The sequence below is a fragment of the Numida meleagris genome, chromosome 1 (assembly GCF_002078875.1).
Source record: "Numida meleagris isolate 19003 breed g44 Domestic line chromosome 1, NumMel1.0, whole genome shotgun sequence".
Lineage (NCBI taxonomy): Eukaryota > Metazoa > Chordata > Aves > Galliformes > Numididae > Numida > Numida meleagris.
Genome location: NC_034409.1, coordinates 111203942 through 111226323, shown reverse-complemented (window position 1 = coordinate 111226323; position 22382 = coordinate 111203942). Strand labels below are relative to the sequence as shown.

The 22382-nt window shown below is 40.4% G+C and overlaps 1 protein-coding gene across 1 annotated transcript; it reads left to right on the top strand.

Annotated features, from left to right (window-relative positions):
* LOC110404027 (cytochrome b-245 heavy chain) lies at nt 1277-21561 on the top strand. The gene is made up of 13 exons (XM_021407924.1): nt 1277-1397; nt 3664-3759; nt 4768-4878; nt 8753-8837; nt 9338-9483; nt 10041-10231; nt 14970-15099; nt 15860-15952; nt 16787-17040; nt 17310-17472; nt 18278-18424; nt 19568-19692; nt 20426-21561. The coding sequence occupies exons 1-13, from the start codon at nt 1353-1355 to the stop codon at nt 20550-20552; spliced, it is 1713 nt and encodes a 570-aa protein (XP_021263599.1). The 5' UTR covers nt 1277-1352; the 3' UTR covers nt 20553-21561.

The window sequence follows — 22382 nt, the reverse complement described above, 5'->3', positions numbered from 1 at the left end:
AAAGCTCTCAAATGCCAGGGAGCCACAGCATCCACCAGCTCTGGAGGTATTCAAGACTGCTATGCCTTAAGTTCAGGCAGTAAGATAAGCTATGGGTGTTTGATAACTGCTTGGCTGAGAGCAGCTAAAATATATTCTGCTTCATGGCCGCTAGTCAGGCTGTTAAGAGAGTGTCAAACTTTGACAGTTGTTACTGATCTAACCTCTGCCCCTGTTGGGTTTATAGCCTGCCAGTAGCCTCCTGAGGCTGTGAATCCATGTTTCGGTGGCTCTGGTGTCTAAGGAGCTGCCAGGCAAGCCAGGGTTGCTGAAGCTTAGAGCATCCTGGCTTCCCACACTTGCTTGGAGAAACCATGAATAACTTGGCCTGGACTGGGGAAGAAAAGGGAGCAAGAGTACTGCTATTTCTGGGTGGAGGGAGCTGGCTAGTCTTCACAGCTAGAATGGACATCCAGAGATCAGAACAGACACTTTTCCTTCCCTGACCACTTTTCATTTTATGCTCTTTATTGTGGGTTTGGGACCTGTGATACCACAGACGCAAAACATTCAGAAATCATTAAACTCCCTCAAAGGTATTGTTTTTTTTGAAGAAAGAATACCATTGGAATAAATGTCTGATGGTAAGACAGTAATTGTAAGCTATAAAATATACACAGAGAATTTTCCATATTCTTTCCAACCATAGAAGCAAAATGTTTACTTTTTTTTTTTCTTTCATAGTGACAGGATTCCCAGGGCTGGAACTGTGTGAGAGTACAAAATATGAAAAAACAGACAATCAAATAACATGAGTCCTCACTGCTAACCCAAGTAGAGAGGAAATGTTAAGTTTTGCATGTATATCCCCGACAAGAAGAGATTTAGATTATATTTGGAGGCTTCTGCGAACCTTGAGTGGTCAAAAGATAAATAATTCTAGTGATTATTTGTCAAAAGGGATCTGCAGGAGTGGCATCTCTCACCTGGGATGATAAAAAAAGACAAGGCCAGGGACGAGATTATTCTTCTGTGAATTGTGTATTACAATTCAGCATTGAAAGTTATACAAAGTGGCAACATATTTTTCAGCAGAAAGCCTCACCAGTTATGTTATTTATTTTATCCAAACTCTGTATCTTGAGGAAGAGATAGTTTATTTCAATGGTTTACATATGTGTGAGCTATAAGAAGTTGGTAGAAACATGTTTGAAATTAAACTATGGGTATGATTCAATGGTTAATTTATTTCTTAAATGAATGAGAAAGGAAACAGGTTGCTGTAAGCTTTTGCTCTCACTTCCTTATGAGAGAAGTTATAGACACTGTCCCAGAAAGAACGAGGCTGTTGTGCACTCTCGTCTCAGGCAAACATGGGTAACTGGGTGGAGAATGAAGGACTGTCCATCTTTGTTGTTGTAAGTACCATTTTTATTGTGATTTGTGTCCGGAAAAGAGTTCTACAGAAAGTTTTAATAAGCAGATCTCTTTGTGTCAGTGAATAATGTGTTTGATTATTCTGAAGCTAGGGCAGCAAGTGCAGTGACGCACTTCAAGAACATGATTTTTAAGGAGCTCTCCCTGGTACATGGGTTGCTGTAGCTTCATTGTGAACTGAGAAATGATTGTATGTTAGCTTGTTTTCTTTGATAGAAATAAATTTAAGTACCTGGTATTTTTGGATGCAACGATGACTTAAGGAAAATAAATAACATTGCATCTCATTGTTAACTATTGAACTTCAAAATAGAAAGCAATCACAACAACAATGCTTTATTGCATTTTTTTAAACAGAAGTAGCTGTAACGGAGAGCACGGTAGCTGCATCTTGAGGATAGAAAATTAGCATTAGAGCCAGATTCCAGAATTTAGAGCAGAGTCATGAATTCTTCATTAGGACAACTAGCATTTGAATCCATTTTGTATATAGTTTGTGTGGAGTGGCTGTGAAAGTATGCTAAATTCATTCCAAGCAAGATTTAAAAGTACTAAAAATCTCACTCTCATTTCAAAGAGATAAACAGTAAGACAAGGCTGTCCTGGTGGGAGAAAACTTAGGCAGAAGTTAGTATTTCAGAGTTCTCTTTTTTTCACATCAGTGTGATGTCATACTCAGTATAAGTATATGCATATGTTTATATTATAATACATGTAATAAAAATGTAACACCATTTGAGGGATTTCTGCAAAGTGGGGTTAGTATGTGTAAGCGGTATTCACTGAAATCCTTATCAAAGTATTCTGCATTGTCCGCTACAGCATTATTGTACAGGGCTGTGCCATGCCTGATAGAAACAGGACAGACACAGTTTGTGTTGGTTTGCCCCAACAAAGCAGACACCTAGCAGCCTTAATGCCAGCACACACTCCCTCCGCTGGCTCTAGCTGAAGAGCATGGGTGGCAGCTAACTTTGCCATTCAGCTCCAGTTGGCAGAGGGTGTCACAGTGTTTTTCAAAGAATCCATGTTCTGAATGGATCAGCACCAACAATTGTGAGAGTCCATCAAGGATCAACATCTTGTCAGGCTACTGTACGTGAAAATGGCACACTCTCACTCTAAATCCATGAGCATTTGATCTTGAGATGAGATTAATTTTATAGTAAGGATTTGGAGATTTCCTATATACTGCCTTATACTGATGGAAATCTCTTCACTTTCCCCGACTAATTCCATACAGGTAAGACGTCTTCAAAAGCCAAACTAATCCCAGATTTTTACAGTGTCCATTTGGGCCAAAGGACCAGCAAAAATATGGGTTAGGAGGGCTTGAGGGACTGTCAAGTCACAGTTTCTGGTATCCTTAACTTACAGTCATAGACTGAGTTTTCTCCCAGTTCTTGGAGTTTCTTTTCTGTTTTTACATCCTGGTGAATCTCTTTAGAATAGAGGTGCATTGATACAGATTGGTTTCACCGCAGTATGTGAAATCAGCCAGGAGCTGATTTGAAGGACAAGTGGCCAAATTCATTATAATTTCTGCAGCCAGATGGGCTACCTTAGGTAGCTTTGAGAAGGGCTATTAACTTCTCTTTTCCTGAAGAAATCTGCGCTGTAGGATACACAACTGTGAGAGAGTACTGCAGTAGAGCTATGAAGAAGCCCAGTTTTTGATAGTATAAACTCTACCCAAGTGCCTGCATTGCATATTTCTTGTTGACTGATTTCAGACATTTAGAGCTTCCTACACAATAGAAAATGTTATGGTCAGGCCTCGAGTATAATTAAGGTAATCTATATTTAGATCTCAAGCTTCTTTAGTGCTGTTACACAGCAATAAGGCGTTCCTCTCACAAAGGTTAATACATCTGAGGAAGCGCCATTTGGAAGAGGCCCTAACTTTTAATGATGTTTGGAGATTCAACTAGACTCGCAGACTTAATTAAACACTTGTAATGTGACAGTCCTTATATAGTCATGTCTAAATCCTTTGAACTATGCAAAAGTTTCAGCAGCCAATATCTGTATTTGGGTTTATTGCTATTCCTATACTTCTCAAAGCTAATTTCTACCAGAAAAAAAAAAAAATTATATTGTCTCTGCTGAACCCTTCATACTCAGCAGCACAGCTGTCTCTACAAATAGAAGCGCAAAGATCTGACTGGCCATTTTTTGCACTGTGGAAATTCTCATGTATGATCTTTGACAACAAAGTTTAAAGTTTCCTCTTCGTTTTTCTTTCAGCTTGTGTGGCTGGGGTTAAACGTCTTCCTCTTTTGGTGGTTCTATCTTGCATATGATCTCCCACAAAATTTCTTCTACACCAGAGTACTCCTTGGCGTAAGTACAAAACATACATTATCTTGGCATAGACCGTGCACGTAGCATTTTTCCTAGTTTTATTTGATTGAAACAGGATTAGTTTGCTGGAACAGCAGGTTCATGAAGGAGTTAAAAGTCAAATAAACAGATAACTGAATGCACACAGTTGTCCAGAGCTTCTGAATAGAAAGCTGATGGCAAAATAGAGAGATCTCATTCTAAAGATGTTTCCTGGTAACAATTGTTTTCATGGAAATAAAAGTGTGTATACATGATGGGTACTTTATTAAGGAGTAGACAAAGTATTGCCACTGGAAATATGGTGGAACCATTTTCCCTTCCAATTGTTTTTCATAGCATATAGTTTACATAGCTATTAAGGGAACCTGTTCCTAAAAGATGAGGCAATGAATTTCCCTGGATTCCTTTTACTGTCAGCAGAGATGTACGCACAAGGGACAGTTTGGAGCTAGAGTTCTAGGCACTAACTTTTTGAAACTGAAATGAGCTTTATGAGCATGACAAAGTTTCTTTGATATTGGTGCTAGCTGCAAGAAAGACTTAACCTACATTTGTGGAGAACTCTGGATCCAGTCTTATTGCCTTTCTGAACGCTCAACCATTCCCTCTTAATCTGTCCTTCTGTTTTCCCTAACCCTCAGACAACTGAAATCGCAGCAGTGAAACTTTCTTTAAAATGCTGGGAAAGAAAATGCTACTACTAGCTTAAACTTGCATCTGCAGTTGGCTACCAACTGCCAAATATGACAGGGAGCTTTTCATACTGCTGTGTTATTTCAAAACTGGAAATAGAAGGTGGCCTATTTGGAGGAATATTTTCTTTCTGCATTTGTGCCCCTAAGTAGGCCAGAGCATGGCTGCTCTGACATGCAAGCATTGTTAATCAACTCTAGCTCTCACACTCATGAATAGTTGTGACATAATCATATATAAAATATATGCCTATCTGTCTCCTGGATAATGTCTTAGGTAATTAATTTAATAATAGCATCTCTCCCATTTCAGCGTGCTTTGGCTCTGGCAAGAGCTCCTGCAGCTTGTCTGAATTTCAACTGCATGCTGATTCTGCTACCAGTATGTCGAAACTTGCTCTCCTTCCTCAGAGGATCAAGTGCGGTAAGATGAAGAAAGAATTTCAAAATTTATGACAGATAATAACCCAAGTAGCTTTGCAAGTATACCAAGAGTCTTAGTCCAAGTTCCCCAAATATACTGTAGTTTTGGGATGTCCTCTTCAAAGGAGATAAGCTCAGAGTTTTCCTTTGAGCAAGACTGAGGTCTATATCCCAGTGGTAAGCCTAGAGCTCTATTGAGACATTTTGTCTTGACTTAGCCTCCTTCAGGTCTTCTCTTTTTTCTTGCCTCCTGGGCATCATGCTGTCTTGGATGCAGAGGCCCTCTATGCCAGCCATCACTGGTGGTGCTCACACATATTTGCCTAGTTTATCAACGATACAATACCCATCTACAGTGGGATAAATTAGCCTGTATCTCCTGTGCTTTCATATTCAGCTCTTACAGCAAATTCATGCTTTCACAGACTTTTAGAAAAGGACTTTTTCAACAAGTTCATAAACTACATTCTTTCTTTTTTGCATTGCATTTCCATGAGATGATGAGATAGTTCACCAGCCTTTTGAACATTTCTAGCTCCCAGCTGCCAAGTAGCAAGGAACCAGCGCTAAGAAAAGGACAATCGATTCTAGGTTATATCTGGAGTGGCTTTCTATGATAGCACTGACTTTATCACATTGCTGAAATGTAGATTGCTGTCTATTACAACAGAAACAATGCAGGAAGAAACAAAATTTTATCCAGGCATACTAAAAAAAATGGCTCCATTGCATAGCTATGATGATTAGGCCTCCAAAAGGAACTGTAAGTTGCAAACCTTGTTAATACAAAATGGACATATGTTGTCAGCTGAGGGGACTCCAGCACTTTTTGTCTTTTCTTCAATTCATCCTGTTGCCTTATTTCTATCTGCATCACCATCACTCCATTGCAATCAAGGACCAGAGTGCTGCCATGACACAGTTCAGTGGAATAATATTCTCCTCAAGCTCATGAACTTTCCTTCCAAGTATATGATTACTCCTTTCTTTCTATCATCTTTAACATATACACAGTCAACAACGTTAGTTCACAGAACTTGGTTTTCATCTGTAAATCTATCATAAATTCTTTCATGCAGATAAGACTGCTTGTGAGGGTGGAAAAAGCAGAGCAAAAGAAGAAGCAATCATACAATGCATGCAGTTTCCAGAGTCCTTCATAGCAGAGGAGAGTGGAATACAAAACCGCCAGAAAATAATCAGGCACAATGCAGGCTATACACTCATCTCATATTTATACTCTGACAGTCATTGTGGATGAATGTGAGCTGTCTCTGCTCCTAAATTATATTTCCAGTGCTGTACAAAATGCTCTGGCCTTTTTTAGGTATAACATTCATAAATATAAACTTGGAAATATCCAGGCCATATTTTCTATCTTGTTCTGTACCCCTTCAGATTCTGGGAAATGGTAAAAGCAGACAGCTATCTCCATGTGTGTGAAAGAAGAAGAATAGTAAGTAAGAATGTAGGGCTAAAGTTCTTCCTCTGCTTTGAGGAAGATCAAATAGTACATGCCAAAATGACAGCTGACTTCCCAAGCTGCAGAAGTTAGTAGTGAACATAAATTTAGTAAGATTTTGTGTTGTCATTGGATGAACACAGCTGGAAAATATTGATGAGATCTTGATCATACTAGGTCTTCACGAAGTCTGAAATAGATTTCACAGGCGTCAAGCTGAAAGCAGATTGGGAAGAGGTCTTCTGAGCTCAAAGCAATGAAAGACCTGAAGACATTTTCAGAGGCATTACTGTAATGCTAAAATATGATTCCAAGGGTTGAGAATTTTATTCCAGCTGGGTCTTAATGCTGCTTGTCCTGAATTGCTCGTGTCCTAATCAAGTTTGCAAGTGAGAACCATGTAGAGAGCTGCATAGTTCTGGTGCCTGCCTGCAGCTCACTGTCTGTCTGTATGAGGAAGCTAAGGGCTCTGAGGGTGTTCGAGGACATGAGGAAGGGACATAAAATAGGATTGTTAGGCAGTTGGACTTTAACTTCAGTTGCTTGTTGCAATAAGCCTATACCTCAGGAAGGAGGTAATTATCTCAAGCAAAACATGCAAAGCTCAATGTGCCAGGGGTAGTGCCAGGACTGTGGTGGCTTTGGTGCAGCAGTACAGCTGCTTATGCTTGTTCTGCTGTTCAGTGTAATTAACTATGCTCTGGAAGCAAGACCTGTGAGGATCTCTTAAGAAAATCAGGATTTTTAAATGTCATGTAACATACTGAAAGGGTAATGGCCTTTCCAACAGCAATGCCATTGAGGTTAGGGAGAGGGGAAATTTGTTCAAACCAATTGCTCAATAGCAACGTGCTGGAAACTCCCGCCCTTTACATCCTGCCACCCAGAAATCATGCTCTACAAAGCTATTTATTATTAATAACTATGTTGTCTTTGCATGCCCCTTATTTCTATATTCATTGCTGATGTTAATGAGCCTCACCACTGAACCTAACTGCAGCATTTTGGTATTGCTTGGTCTTATGCTTCGTAAACAGCAAAATCAAGTGTCCCTACATGCTTTTTGCAAGGCAGTAAAACAGGATGGATACTTCCTCACAGTGCTACACTTTGTTCTACAGTCTTCTTTATTCTATCTCAGGGTACATGATACAGAGGAGCCAAATTTATTCTGCCTCTTGTTGTAGTCTAAGGAAGTCACTGTGATAGCCCTGGAGTGTTAGAGTTTGCCCTTTAATCAATGTCACAGCTGGAGAATAACCAAAGAAGAGATTTTTTTTTCTTCTCTTTTATTTATTTGCACGGTTAATATTCATGAAATATTTAGAAATATAACTGGAAATGGAAGTATGGACTGGTATGGAAGAATAAGGCCAATGATAGTATATCTCTGCTAAGTAGGACAAATCAAAAATTAAATTGTTCTGGTGTTCTGTTATCCCTTCTTCTGTTTTGCCCTGGATGTCTGGGATGATACGATCAACCCTGTTATCTGGGAAGATATTTTACCCTACCATCTACAAAGCTAATGTCCAGCAAGCACTTGGATGACTATTTTGCTCTTACTTGGTTGTGTAAAACACCTATATGGCTCTCATGTGTACATCTTTTAGCTTGCTTAGTGTTTTCTGTCCTTTGTCAGTCAGCAAAAGAAATATAAGGACACAACACAGGATAATTGTATTTTCTTCTGTGTGGAGACAGCAAATGCTAGCTTTACAGGAACTTGAATATGCAGGAAATCTCCCGCTGACTACAGTACAATTTAGATGGGACCTCTCAGGCACCTATCATAATAGTTAATGAAAATATCATTCTGTTTTCCTAAGGGCTGTTATTCAGCTTGTATTAGCAGAGACTTTTTTATTCTTGTTTCTCTTTGGGTAAGTCCACTGACAAGTTGCAAGTGAATGTTTGCCAAGTACACCCAGCATTTTGGGAAAGGAGTCACTTAGAACCGTAAGTGACTGGTGTGTTCGGAGTGGAAGCACCCAAACTTGGATGCTTGGAGTGTGAACCACAGCACAGTCCTGTTGCTATGTGGCAACATGAGACTCTACAAAAAACAGTCAACCTCTCCTGGCATGGCAGAGTATGATTATTCCCTCCATTTATAATATTTAATTTAAATTCAACACAGATAAGATATACATATTTTTCTGTAATTTATGTTATTTTGTTTTCTCATTGTTATATACTTTGTTTCAATGGGACATATTAAAATATGGTATGTTATTATCATATTCTGATGTATGGAGTAATATATTTTTGTTTGTATTTAGGAATTCTAATTCTTTACCAGCAGTGTTACCAGTTCTTGTGCTCAGGGCCTCCATTTTTTTTCTCTGCATTTAAATAAGTGTGTGTGGGAATCACAAGTAGTCTGCAAATATTTTTTTCCTCAAACTCAAAGTGCTGCTCTACCCGTGTAAGACGGCAACTGGACAGGAACCTCACCTTTCACAAAATGGTGGCATGGATGATCGCCCTTCATACTGGTTGGTACTCAAATGTTTCTTTGCTTATTGCTTCCCTGTTCATTTTACATAGAGTCCAAATGAGATCCAAGTTTTTAAGGGTATAGGAAGAGAGCTGATTTTATTAGCTTAAAGGAGTCAGAGTGCATCAAGGCTTGAAACATTTCAAATATTATTCTGCAACTGATAGAGAACAAAAGATGAATAAGAAAGGATGCCTTTCTCTTTCACTGCTAATAACATTAATGACAAGGATTAATAAAGGGTATTTAGCCATGCCTTGAGAACCAAACACTGGCTAAAATTTCTGTTTAGACTAATTTCTTAGCTGGCACATTTGAAACAAATAGAAGAAATTATGAAAGAGTTAGCACTCATCAGTGATCTGAAATTGTCCTGGGAGTGGCAAAGGTTCTAACCTGCTGTTGAGAAATGTTACAAAGTTTACCCAAATGTTACCCCAAAACAGGGAGTACTTACTCTGTACTTACCCCTAATCACTTGTTTCTTGTCTCTCCTAGCAATTCACACCATTGCACACTTATTCAATGTGGAGTGGAGCGTGCATGCACGTGTTGAAGAGGAAGGAACTTTGGCAGCTGTGCTTTCTAGACTTGGTGATAGCCCAGATGAAAGCTATGTCAACTTTTATAGACAAACTATTCCAGTAAGTTCCATCCAGCTGTGAAGAATCATTTTTACATACATCTAGATGATTACCTAAGAGTATCGCAGAAGGCTGCCTATTTCTGGAGTGCACAATCTGTCTTTGAACCATCTTGTAGGAAAGCCTTTTGTGATTCATTCTCCTACACTGATTAATAATAGTGTTGCTGATTTTTTTGTAACTCCTTAAGCTTTTTTACATGAGGATTTCAGAGTGCTTTTAAAGAGCGCTATGCAAAAATGTTCATTTTTTTCCCATGCCCATATTGCTGACCAGTACCAGAAGCAGAATAAGCAGTAGCAGTAGCAGAATACGAAATAGTCCTTGGTGTGCAAATAGATATAAAACCCATTATTTCTACTCCCGCTTCCTTTAGTAAATCTGCAGTGCAACAAAATTGGAATGGGTTTTCAAAGCATTGTTCGCAAATTCACAGAGGATAACCAAAAGATTGGCAACAAGGTGAAGGATTTGACAAGTGACAACACCCTACTGATGTTTCATCTGCCTCAGCTCTGATGCAACTCCTTTAACCAACACGTGCAATTATTTCACAGAATCCTGTGGGGGGCTTATATGTGGCTTTCACATACCTGGCTGGTCTCACTGGTGTTATCATCACTCTGGCCCTCATACTAATCATCACATCATCCACCAAAATCATCCGAAGGTCATATTTTGAAGTGTTTTGGTACACCCACCATCTATTTGTCATCTTCTTTATTGGCCTTGTCATCCATGGTGCTGGGTGAGTATTTGCATTTATCATACAATACATGACCACTACTATACTTTAGTTTAAAACTCTCTACTCATAGAAGTATATAGACACTTTAGTCGCTAAGGAGCAGTTATTTCTGATGGTAATGATGTGCCAGTACAGGCTCTGAGACCAACAGGCCTTCAGATACATACAAATTATTCAGATGTGTGAGGCTCTATAAGACTCGGGCATGCTTAAACTCACTGACAATCAACTTTTTTATGATATTTAAATTCAAAGTCTTTTTTTCAAAGTGCCTGTTTCTAGTTCTTAATTGATTTCTGAATCCTGAAAGTAATTGCATCACACACTCCTGTTCCAGTGCCTGACCACCCTTTCAGAGAAGAAATTTTTCCTAACATGCAACCTGAACCTCCCCTGATGCAACTTAAGGCCATTACCTCTTGTCCTATCACTGTTACCTAGGAGAAGAGGCCGCTCCCCATCTTGCCACAGCCTCCTTTCAGGTAGCTGTGCAGAGCGATAAGGTCTACTCTGAGCTTCCTCTTCTCCAGACTGAACAATCCTAGTTCCCTCAGACACTCTCCATAAGACTTGTGCTCCAAACCCCTCACAGCTTCGCTGCCCTTCTCTGGACACAGTCCAGGGCCTTGATGTCTTTCTTGTAGTGAGGGGCCCAAAAATGAACACAGTACTCAAGGTGTGGCCTCACCACAGCTGAGTACAGGGGGACGCTCACTTCCCTGCTCCTGCTGACTGCATTTTTTCTGATACAAGCCAGGATACATTTTGCCTTCTTGGCCACCTCAGCACACTGCTGGCTCATGTTCAGCTGAATGCTGATCAACACCCCCAGGTCCATTTCTTCCACGCAGTCTTCTAGCCACTCTGCCCCAAGCCTGTAGTATTGCCTGAGGTTGTTGTGGCCAAAGTGCAGGACCCAGCACTTGGTCTTGTTGAACTTCATCCTGTTGGCCTCAGCCTATCAATCCAGCCTGTCTAGATCCCTCTGAAGGGCCTTCCTACCCTCAGGCAGATCAACACTTCCCTCCACCTTGTTGTCTTCTTCAAACTTACTGAGGGTATACTCAATTCCCTCATGCAAATCATCAGTAAAGATACTGAGCAGGACAGGCCCCAATACTGACCTCTGGGGAACACCACTCATGACCAGTCGCCAGCTGGATTTAACTCCATTCACTACCATTCTCTGGACCCAGCCAGCCAGCCAGTTCTTTACCCAGCAAAGAGTGTACCTGTCCAAGCCACGGGCTGCAAGCTTTCCCAGAAGAATGCTGTGAGCGACAGACTCAAAGGCTTTGCTGAAGTCTAGGTAGACTACATCAAAGGCCTTTCCTTCATCTACCAGGCAGGTCACCTGGTCACAGAAGTTGATCAGGTTGGTCAAGCAGGACCTGCCTTTTGTGAATCCATGCTGACTGGACCTGATCCCCTAGTTGTCCCACACATGCTGTATGATCTCACTCAAGATTATCTACTCCATCACCTTCCCTGGTACCGAGGTCAGGCTGACAGGCCTATAGTTCCCCAGATCCTCCGTACAATCTTTCTTGTAGATGAGAGTCACATTGGCAAGCCTCCAGTCCTCTGGGTCCTCTCTGGTTGGCCAAGAACGCTGACAGATGGTGAAAAGCATCTTGACAATCACCTCAATCAGCTCCCTCAGCACCCTCAGGTGGGTCCCATCCGGCCCCATGGACTTGTGGCAGTCAAGGTCGAGTAGAAGAACTCTACAATTTCATGGTCACTCTGTCCAAGACAGCTCCTGACCTCCACATCTCCCACCAGTCCTTCTCTGTTTGTGAACAGCAGGTCTAGCAGGGCTCCTCCCCTGGTAGGCTCTCTTACCAGCTGCATCAGGAAGTTGTCTTTCATGCACTCTAGAAACCTCCTAGACTGCTTCCTCTATGCTGTATTGTATTTCCACCATATATCAAGGAAGCTGAAGTCCCCCATGAGAACAAGGGCTGCTGATCACTTAACTTCTGCCAGCTGCTCATAGGATGCCTCATCCATCTCTTCATCCTGGTTAGGCAGTCTATAACAGACCCATACCAGGATGTCAGTCTTGTTGGCCTTCCAAACTGAAACTTCAGTTTCATTTTATAAAACCACAGAACTGATGCATAAAAACAATGCTGAAGCATCCAAGGCACATTTCATAGTTCATAGATATACTATATTATCCATTTAAAATGAAATTCTAGGTGTTATGTTAGTACAAATACCTGCAGGGTTGGTCTCTTCTCACTGGCGGAAGGTGACAGGACAAAGGGAAATGGCCTCAAGTTGCGCCAGGGGAGGTTTAGGTTGGATATCAGGAAAAACTTCTTTACAGAAAGGGTTGTTAAGCACTGGAATAGGCTCCCTAGGGAGGTGGTTGAGTCACCATCCCTGAATGTGTTTAAAAACTGTTTGGATGAGGTGCTCAGGGACATGATTTAGTGGTGGGTTGTTAGAGTTAGGGTAGTATGGTTAGGTTGCGGTTGGACTTGATGATCTTGAAGGTCTTTCCCAACCAGAGCAATTCTATGCCTTAAAAATAGATGAGGATTCAGAGCACTGGAAAGTGCCTTAAAAATGCCCAGTAATAATGACTGTTCAACAAAACTTCCTCTTAGTCCAGTAGTGCCAGAAAAAAGAAAAAAAAAAAAAGACAGAAATGAGACTACAGCAGGAAGAACAGAAATAGAAGGCAGATGAGAATCACCACCAGCATGTTTGTTTGTCCATTGCGACTTCCAAAACAAGAATGTTGAGCAAAAACTGAAGGAGAAGAACAAATGGCTCATTTTCATGTAACTACTGACAACATGTCCAAACTTTTCAGCAGTTACTACACAGTGCTATCAGAGAGCAAACATTGCTTTTTCTAACAATCAGTGAGTAGCATATATTTAATAAAAGTTGACCTCTTGTTCCTTCAATGACGATTATACCTTCATCTTTTTAATGTAGTACTAAGAGTTTGGGCAGCAGTGGGGATCCGTGTGGTTGTCAGACACTGCTTTGTGAGGAGATGAACACAGGAGTATGATCTGACACTCTCAACATGTTTGAAAGACACGTAGATGTCATTTTATCTCAAGAGACAGAAGGCTGTGTCAAACACATGTATACAAATATATATGTATATGTAGAAAACTGAAGCACATATAGTTAATGGAATGAAGAGGGCAGACTCTTGTCTGATGCAAGCTGTTACAGTACTTTTTTTAGTGCTGATGTTCTTTGTGTATTAATTACATGCCGCAAACAGAAGTCCTGACCTTCCCATCATAGTAAATGTAAAGAGGAAGGAGTACAGGAATTCAGATCACTCTGCTTTGCAAATTAAAGTAAATTTTTTAACAGAAAAAGAAGAAATTAGAAAGCTATATTGATGAAGGCTTAATTACAATCTTGGAAGATCATCTACAGTGTGTAACAAGTGAAAATAAGTCTTTTCCTTTCCTTGTACGGGCTACTGGCTTGTCAGGCTTTGAATGGAGTGTTGGACAGGGTGAAAACCACTAGCCCTTAAGCAATGGGCTTAGGAGTGGCAGAAAACAGGCAGAAAATGGGTGCCTCCCATTCCTGTAAATCACTCCAAGAACAGCTCAGATGAGGCCATTGTCACTATTGGGGAAGTGAATTGCAGCCAATGTTGTTCCTGAAAATTGCAACCCGTGATGCTCCTGGGACAGTGACATTCCTTCCCTTTATTTTCTAGGCAGGACGTTAGTCAAACCCTCAATGAGGAAGAGGTTCATTAGTAATATCTATAAGCAGTGAAATCTTTTAACTTTCAAGATTTCACACAGGCATTCTAATAATCCTCTGATACATTTGTCACTTAAGCCTAAGCATACATATGACTTAGATACATAGTTTCTTTGAAATGTCAGAAGCACAGTCAAGTTCAAAGAAATTGATCTTGAAAAGCAGAAATAGAAGTCATAGGAAGAAAATATCAACAGAGTTATATTGACATAAAACCAAACAGTCTGATCAGAATCAGACCACTTCTAGGAAAAGTCATCAGATCTTAACCTACTAATTTCCATCATTTGAGGGGCTCTCATGTGGCCCTAAGGCTGGTAGAACTTCACAGAGGTGCAGGAAGTAGTGAACAAGATGAAAATATGTTTTTACTTCTCAAAACAGAATTCTTTTTCCAGCATCAAATCTGCCAAACTGGAGCAATCAGGCTTCTCTGTAATAAAATAAATGAACAAAACAAAATAAGCAAAGCTCAAGTTAGAGTGTAGAGTCTAGATTATCAACGAACATCAGCTGGTTTAGTTGACATAGCTCCTTTGAGCTAGAGGGACCTGTGTTCATTCATACTCGCAGAAGATCTGCACTACAATTGTAAAGAGAGAGAAAGTACCAAAGGAAGAATGTTATTTGGAAAGGACTGTCTGTGATTTTTAAGAAAAATAACAGAAATCATCGCTGCAGTGATCAATAGGAAACTGATTATTGAGCCCACTCCACGTTTTGTTTTTCTTATTGAAGGAAAAAGTAGGATTGTTATGAAAAGAATTGTTTTCCTATTGTAACTACACTCTGGAAGTGATCATAAATTTACCTCACAGTTCCTCACCTGATCTTGTAGTTGGTATTTTCCGCTACAATTTTATGGATAGATCAGAGCCATACAGACGTATCAAAAGGTACACTAGCACTGCAGAAGTCCATAAGTGACAGATATTCCTTAATTTACATTTTACTCCCTTAATGTTTTGCATTTTTTCAGGCGTATTGTGCGGGGACAGACAGCTGTGAGTCTGGCTGAACATATTCCAGAGATGTGCTCTAAGAACTTCACTGATTGGGGAAAGAAAGGAGCTTGCCCAATCCCTCAGTTTGCAGGGAATCCTCCTATGGTAAGAACAAATCCAATAAAAAAAAATTACCGTTTACTCTTTTTGTTAAATAATGTATACACTTACTGTACAAAGTAGTTTTCTTTACATTAAGCAAGATTTCAACGTAATGGATTATAAGCGAAAATGGACTACAGACAGCCCGCTTCCAGTGTCTCATAACAACAGCACAACTAACAGGCAAAGCAGATGAGTAAATCTGAGAACTGTTTACCACAGTGTATTTTGTAGTCATGGGGGTTCCAAAAAGTTCTATAATCTACATAGTAGTTTCACATTATTAATGACTTGATGATCATTAACAGAAAATGAATGTCTCCAAACATCTGACACTGAAACTTTTTCAGCTCTTATTGACTAACTAGGCTGGCTGTTCATTCGCATTCCAGATAGCTCAGTCAACAGAAACCACATCTTCCCTGCAGTAATACAGGCCTGAATCAGTAACACATTGAGAGCTTTATTCTACATTTCTCTTAGTTACCTTAACTTTTAGGCAGAGACAAAATCATTCATAGGAAATTACCTTGCTATATCTATAATAACAACTAAAAATGCAACTACAATTCTCAACAAAGAAAGGAATTCCCCCTCTGAACAGAAGTCATTTAGAAGGTGTCATGTATTTTAACTGTTCCTTACTCTGGTTGGTAACTAACATGTTACTTGAATTTAATATCTGTTTATAGAGTTTCCAGAGTTCAATGTAATCTAAGTTGCCATCTTTGTGATCTAACTTCCTATTTTCTTCTGTTAATAGACATGGAAATGGGTAGTAGGTCCCATGTTTTTGTACCTCTGTGAGAGGTTGGTGCGGTTTTGGAGATCACAGCAGAAGGTTGTTATCACAAAGGTATGTGTTGCTGCTATGCTTAACACTGGGCTAAACACTGCCAAGTTTTTCAGATGGTGCATCAAAGCCAGCGGTTCCTACACATCAGACAATGTAGTCAACTAAAGACCTCTCAAGAATGTCATGGTTGCTAATAGGCAAAAATAGTACTAACCTCTAACATCCACACATAGTTGTCTCTAAGCCTGTTTCCAAAAGAGTGCAGGAAGGAAAAGTTAGTTAAGTTCAATACTGAATCTTAGAGAAATTAATTTTCCACACATCTGCATAAATTTCAGCAGCGTAAATATTCCACGTTTCCTGGCATGGAATCACAGAATTGTCAGCATTGCAAGGAACCTCCAGAGATCATGTAGTCCACTCACCCTGCTAAAGCAGGTTCCCTGAATTAGGTTGCACGGGAAAGAATTCAGGTGGGTTTTGGGTATCTCCAGACTCCACAGCCTCGCTGGACAGTCCTGTCACTGGGCACCACCGAAAAGAGCCTGGCACCATCCTCTTGACACCCACTCTTTAGATATTTGTAAGCATTGATAAGATTCCCTCTCAGTCTCCTCCAGGCTGAACAGTCCCCACTCTGACCTGTCCCTTCTGGAGTGACTGCAAGTATAGTGTGAAAAAGTACTTTAGCCAAAATTCAGCAACTTCTGCAGTCTTTTCCCTGGCTGTCAGGCATTGCTCCTCACTCCCTGTTCTGCTGGGAATGTTTCACCCGCTTTCCCTGGTCTCATAGGAGAGGACAATGTTAGCAATGAAGAATGTAGATAAAATCAGTGAGCAGGGAAGACACCCTTTTACTTTTGCCTTTTTTTTCCATTGTCCTTCTTACTGTAGGTGGTGATTCATCCCTTCAAGACAATTGAGCTCCAGATGATGAAGAAAGGTTTCAAGATGGAGGTCGGACAATATATTTTTGTCAAATGTCCAGCAGTGTCTAAACTGGAATGGCATCCATTCACATTAACCTCTGCCCCAGAAGAGGATTACTTCAGCATTCATGTCCGAATTGTAGGGGACTGGACAGAGGGCTTATTCAACGCCTGTGGTTGTGATAAGCAAGAATTCCAGGAAGCATGGAAGTTGCCCAAGTATGTACAGAGTCTCCATTGCAAGGTCAACCAAAATCTAGGGCAGTTTAAATTTTGCTCAGCTGGGTTGGCGGCACCTGTGATACAATCCTTAACAACTTCTATCATGGAGTGGCTTGTGCCAGTTCCCTCAGTTCCCTCCTCTTATCAGCTCCACCTTTTCTTTTACTTTCTGGTGTAACAAGCAAATACTTTACCTTTCTATTGTTATTTTAAATTATGCTAATAAATATTCACTATTTATTTATTCAATGTACTTTTGATTTCAGGATAGCTGTGGATGGCCCCTTTGGAACTGCCAGCGAGGATGTATTCAGTTATGAAACTGTTATGCTGGTTGGAGCCGGGATAGGGGTAACGCCATTTGCATCTGTGCTCAAGTCTGTCTGGTACAAATACTGCCATGATGCCACCAACCTAAAACTTAAGAAGGTACATGCCCCCTTTGTCACAGAAATTTCCCAGAACCCATTTAGTTGTTGGAGGACCAACAGTCCAAATCAAAGCAGTCCCAGAAAAGTGATCATAGAAGCAGAAGGATCCAAAGCCAAAAATAAAAAAAAAAAAAAAAAAGAGAGGGAGAGAGAGAGAAATACCCTAGGAGCAAAATCCAACACCCAGATCCTGGCTGTGGTCCTGGGGATTTCCCCGTGTGTTGGAAGTGCTATTCAAGCTGTGCAAGAAACACCAAGACATGCCATTAATTCACAGGCACTAACTACAGCCCATGCAAACATTGTATACCTTCCCTAAGAGCAGAGATAGTGGAAGCACAGTTCAACCATCCTCCTCCTGCCTCCCTGGAAAGTCCCTGTGCAGAGGTGTGGGGTCACACTGCAGTTATATTCATATCCAGTGGACAGAACTGGTTTTGCTACCTGCTTTAATTTACCTTCCCTGCTAGCAGATGGGGAGATAGAATCTACCTAAGTCATTATTTTATGTCCTAACAAACTATTTTACACGGATAAAACTGGTAAAACACCCTGAACTACAAATTTGACCCCCCAGTGGAAGATAGAGAGAAAGATATTTCCTTGTTCTTGCAGTCAATCATTCTGCTTCACAATCCTCCCACTATCAAAACTCCTGAATAGCTTCAGCACCAGCCTACGCATTTACTGAAGTGGTCAGGGCAATATCTTCAAGAACTCTACAATCCTTACTTAGTTAGCAAACAAAAACTCAGAAACCTAAGTACCTATGGCCCCTGACAGTTCTCTCTTCTTTTTTCCAGATCTATTTTTATTGGCTTTGCAGGGACACTCATGCCTTTGAATGGTTTGCTGACCTCTTGCAGTCTCTGGAGACTCAAATGCAGGAGAGGAATAATGCAGAGTTTCTCAGCTATAACATCTACCTTACTGGCTGGGATGAAACTCAGGTAACAACACTATGGAAAATATCACTTTCTTGTTCCCTGAGGCTAATGTTAGCAAGTGTGTTATGTTTTCATAAATGTTCAGATGGTCATTATTCTGGGCTTCCACCTGGCTCTCAGGGGTTTTAAGTGCAGATAATTATTACTCACTAGAACTTACATGAGATCAGCTGCTGGTGTGCACTGACTTTCTCTTCCTTTCACTCTGGCTGTGCACGCTGGGAAGCAGTATTTCCTCACAGAATCAACCTCAGCTCATCATGCAAGTGTTTCTAAGACAGCCATTTCTGCTTGCAGAAAAGTTAATGGCATTTTGGGGAAGCTAATGCAAAAAAAAAACGAGTGATGGCAGCATCTTTGTTCCAGAACCTTCATGAGTTCTCTGGCTGATCCCATGCTTATAGGTTGCAGTAGGGTTATGAGGGAACAGCTTTTCCATGAGTCAGTAGAGAATGTGATTCAGTAAGGAAAGTTGCTCACTCTATTACTTTTACTGGGGTTTTATTTCACTTATATCTCACCTTTGAAAAATTCACTGTGTACCTAAGTGCTCAACTACAGGGGTAGGGTAGCAGTAAGGTAGGAAGTTACTCCACACACACAGTGGAAAAAACAGGAAGGAAAGAAGAAAAGTCATGCAATTCTTGCTTTTGGAGAAAGTTCTTTTGCTAAGTTTTTGGCTTCAGAACTCAGCAAGGGCTCAACTTATCCTCTAAAACTGTCTTCTATTTCTTCCTGTCTCTACTTAGCTTTTCTAGGTGAAATTTACATAGGGAGAGTAGACAAGACTTCCTCATATGGATCAAACCTTCCAGAGATTAAGCTGGCAAAACTTCACTAAGGTCATAGGAATGGTATTATTGTAAGGGAAGGGAAAGAGTTGTTTTAAGAGTTGTTTTGCAGCTTTATTTTACAGTTCTTGGACTAAAATAGTTCACTGCAAAAGGAATGTTATTGTTATGTGTTCACAGTGTTCAGTTCTTGCGATAACCCAGGCTGGGGGAAGGAGGGAGATGGACACTGCTGGTCAGGACTTTACTCATGTTAACTTTCTAAATACCATAAATTCTACAGGAATGTTCTTGGTGTGCAGATAATTTGGTGCATATTATCATGACACTGTCCTTTGTCTTTCATTTCCCACAGGCCACTCATTTTGTAATGCATCATGAAGAAGAGAAGGATGTGATTACAGGCCTTAAACAGAAAACATTGTATGGAAGACCTAACTGGGAAAATGAGTTCAAAACCATTGCGAGGCAGCATCCGGGGTAATCTTGTACCAACTGAAAGTGCCTGTGAATGTCCTCTATCTAAATGCCGTCATGGCACAATCTTGTTCCTTTGACTGATAATGTTGATAATGCTTTAATAACAGTCTCCAGGTATTTTCTGATCTGGTTTCAGCCATGGTCATGACCTTGGGTCTTGACCAAGTTACTTTAACCTACAATTAAGAAAAGAAAATCATCCATACGTAGTGAGACACTTGATGCAGTGTCTAATTACTAGCAGACATTCTAGGAAAAATATATCCCATCATTCAAGTTGAAGTAGATAGGAATGTCATTTGACTCCTAAATACTTCTAAAAATAACACCTTGTACCAAAACAAACAAAAAAAACCCAACACTTGACTATAGATGACCTTTAGCTGAGCATCCAAACTTAGCAGGAAAAAAAAAAAACTGAACAGTTCCTTTCAAAAAAATTTGCCATAAACTCTTTGAGGCTTTACTTCCCTGATTCCACTGAGGTCAGTAAAATTGTCTTCACTGACTTCTGCTGAGCTGAGATTTAACTCACCACCTGGTTCAGAAGTGGCAGTAAATGCCTTTTAAGTCTGAAGGGGTTATAAGTTATAAAGGGGAGACATGCTGTTCTACTTTAGTTTCTGTGACTGAGAAAAAATACTTGCTGCTCCAGAATATAAGATTGATTTACACGAACAACATCCAGCTCCTTTATGTTTAGTTCCTGACCATGTTTTCATTTTCTTAACAGTTCCAGAATAGGTGTTTTTCTCTGTGGACCTGAGGGCCTAGCAGACACGCTCAACAAGCAGAGCATCAGCAACTCAGAAGCTGACCCACGAGGAGTACACTTCATTTTTAACAAGGAAAACTTCTAACTCCCAAACACGTGGCGGTCATTCAGTACAAAGTCTGAACACTGGATCTCTTTCTATTTGGAGTCTAGAAAGGACAGCCCAGCTTCTAATCTCAGCTACACTAACGCATATCTCTTTGCTTCTTTGGAATTATTTTGACACTGTGGTAGTCAAGTTTCACTTCAGGAAAGTTTGCACTGCCCCCGCATGCTGGCAATTTAGCCGAAATCTATTCTTTGTCTGCATGAGGGGATTTCCCCTCAAATAACTGCCTTTATCCTCCTGTTATTCATAATGACTGCTGAAGGTTCTAGGCAGCCACATGCATTTGGGAGCTAATTTACATCGATAAAGCTTAATGCTGTTAAATAATAAAGCATTCTGACGTAATGCTTGCTACTTAGAGACAGCTTACGCTGGCTACAGAGAGTATTTTGAAATAGGAGTTTAGGAAAGGGTGAAGGGGAAAGATTTCTCCTTAAAACAGGAAATCTGCCTTGAACACAAGAATCTCTCAGGTTTCCAAATACAAGCCTAAACACCTTGTCCAAGAGGTAGTGTGGGCACCTGAAAAGCACCCGTTTCTCTTTAAGGAAGCAGAGTACTGAAAAGGAGCCACCTGGATGTCAGAGCACCACATGCCACAGGTGCAGGCAAGTTTACAGGCAGGTTTATGCAGCCATCTGGATGTATGTGGCATATTTTACATCCCAACTTGCTATACAGGACGTGTTCTCTCTTTACACCATTTGTAAATGTTATCCAAGCACTACGCTCTACTTTAGAAGGACAGATTACCATTTTGTATATATTAATACGGAACCGCCATATGACGCATCTGAGGGGCAGGAAGTCACAGCTGGTAAACTCTAGTACAAGCCAACCCTAGGGAATTTTTCAATTCTTTCCCTCAAAAGGACCATATTTAAATCTACATAATTCTGTTTGAAACCCACTTATTAAATGAGAACAGAGCTTAAGCGGATTTAAAAAAACTTCTTTGTTGGAATAAAATGAATTGCTACTGAAATGATAAGTCTCTCATCCTGCACAGGGAGTATTGAAATATTTGGCTTTGGTTTTAATGGCAATATGATCAGACTTCTTACAATTCCAGGGATCTTTCTTTTCATAGCCAGTTCTAATGACACTCCCAGACCTGCTGCATGCGTATACCAGGGATTGTTTGTCCTTTCAAACTCAGAAAAAGGAATCCTGTGCATATTATTAAACGACTGCCTTCCTAAAACATACAAAAGAGCAAGCAAGTGAAAGTTTCTCAGTTTCCTTCTGAAGTTTGTTTTATTAAATGCTGCAAAACTATAATAAGACATGCATTGTCAGTCATGGCCTGAATATGAAGTTTATTTTAAATCTACGATATGTGAATGAAATGGCACTGAAACACAAACATAAGAAAGAAACTAGTTTGAGGCCTGCCTGCTGTTCAGCAAAGCATGAAACAATGTCAGTGGTACTGTTTTAAATCAATGCTGCTGTCCAGCAGGGTGCTTAAAGGAGTAAAGCCCTCCTTCCAAATGCTTGCCTGATCTGTAGAAGTTCCCCACATCCATGGTATTACTGACGAGCTACAGGAAACAAATCATTTTGATGGCTGTGACAACACTACTGATTCCTATGCAGGACGTACACAGCTCTTCACTCATCTTGAGGAGAGAGCCAGGCCTACAGCGCGCTACAGGTGAGCCTACAGGACAGTCCAGTTTTGTGGCCAGGTGACACTGCTTGGAATCTGACCACTGCTGGGCCTCTTGTTGAAAATTTCCTCCTTCCAGGTGTTGGGGGATTTTCTGTCATAGGGGCAGCAAGCAGGGGTAGTTTTCACAATCA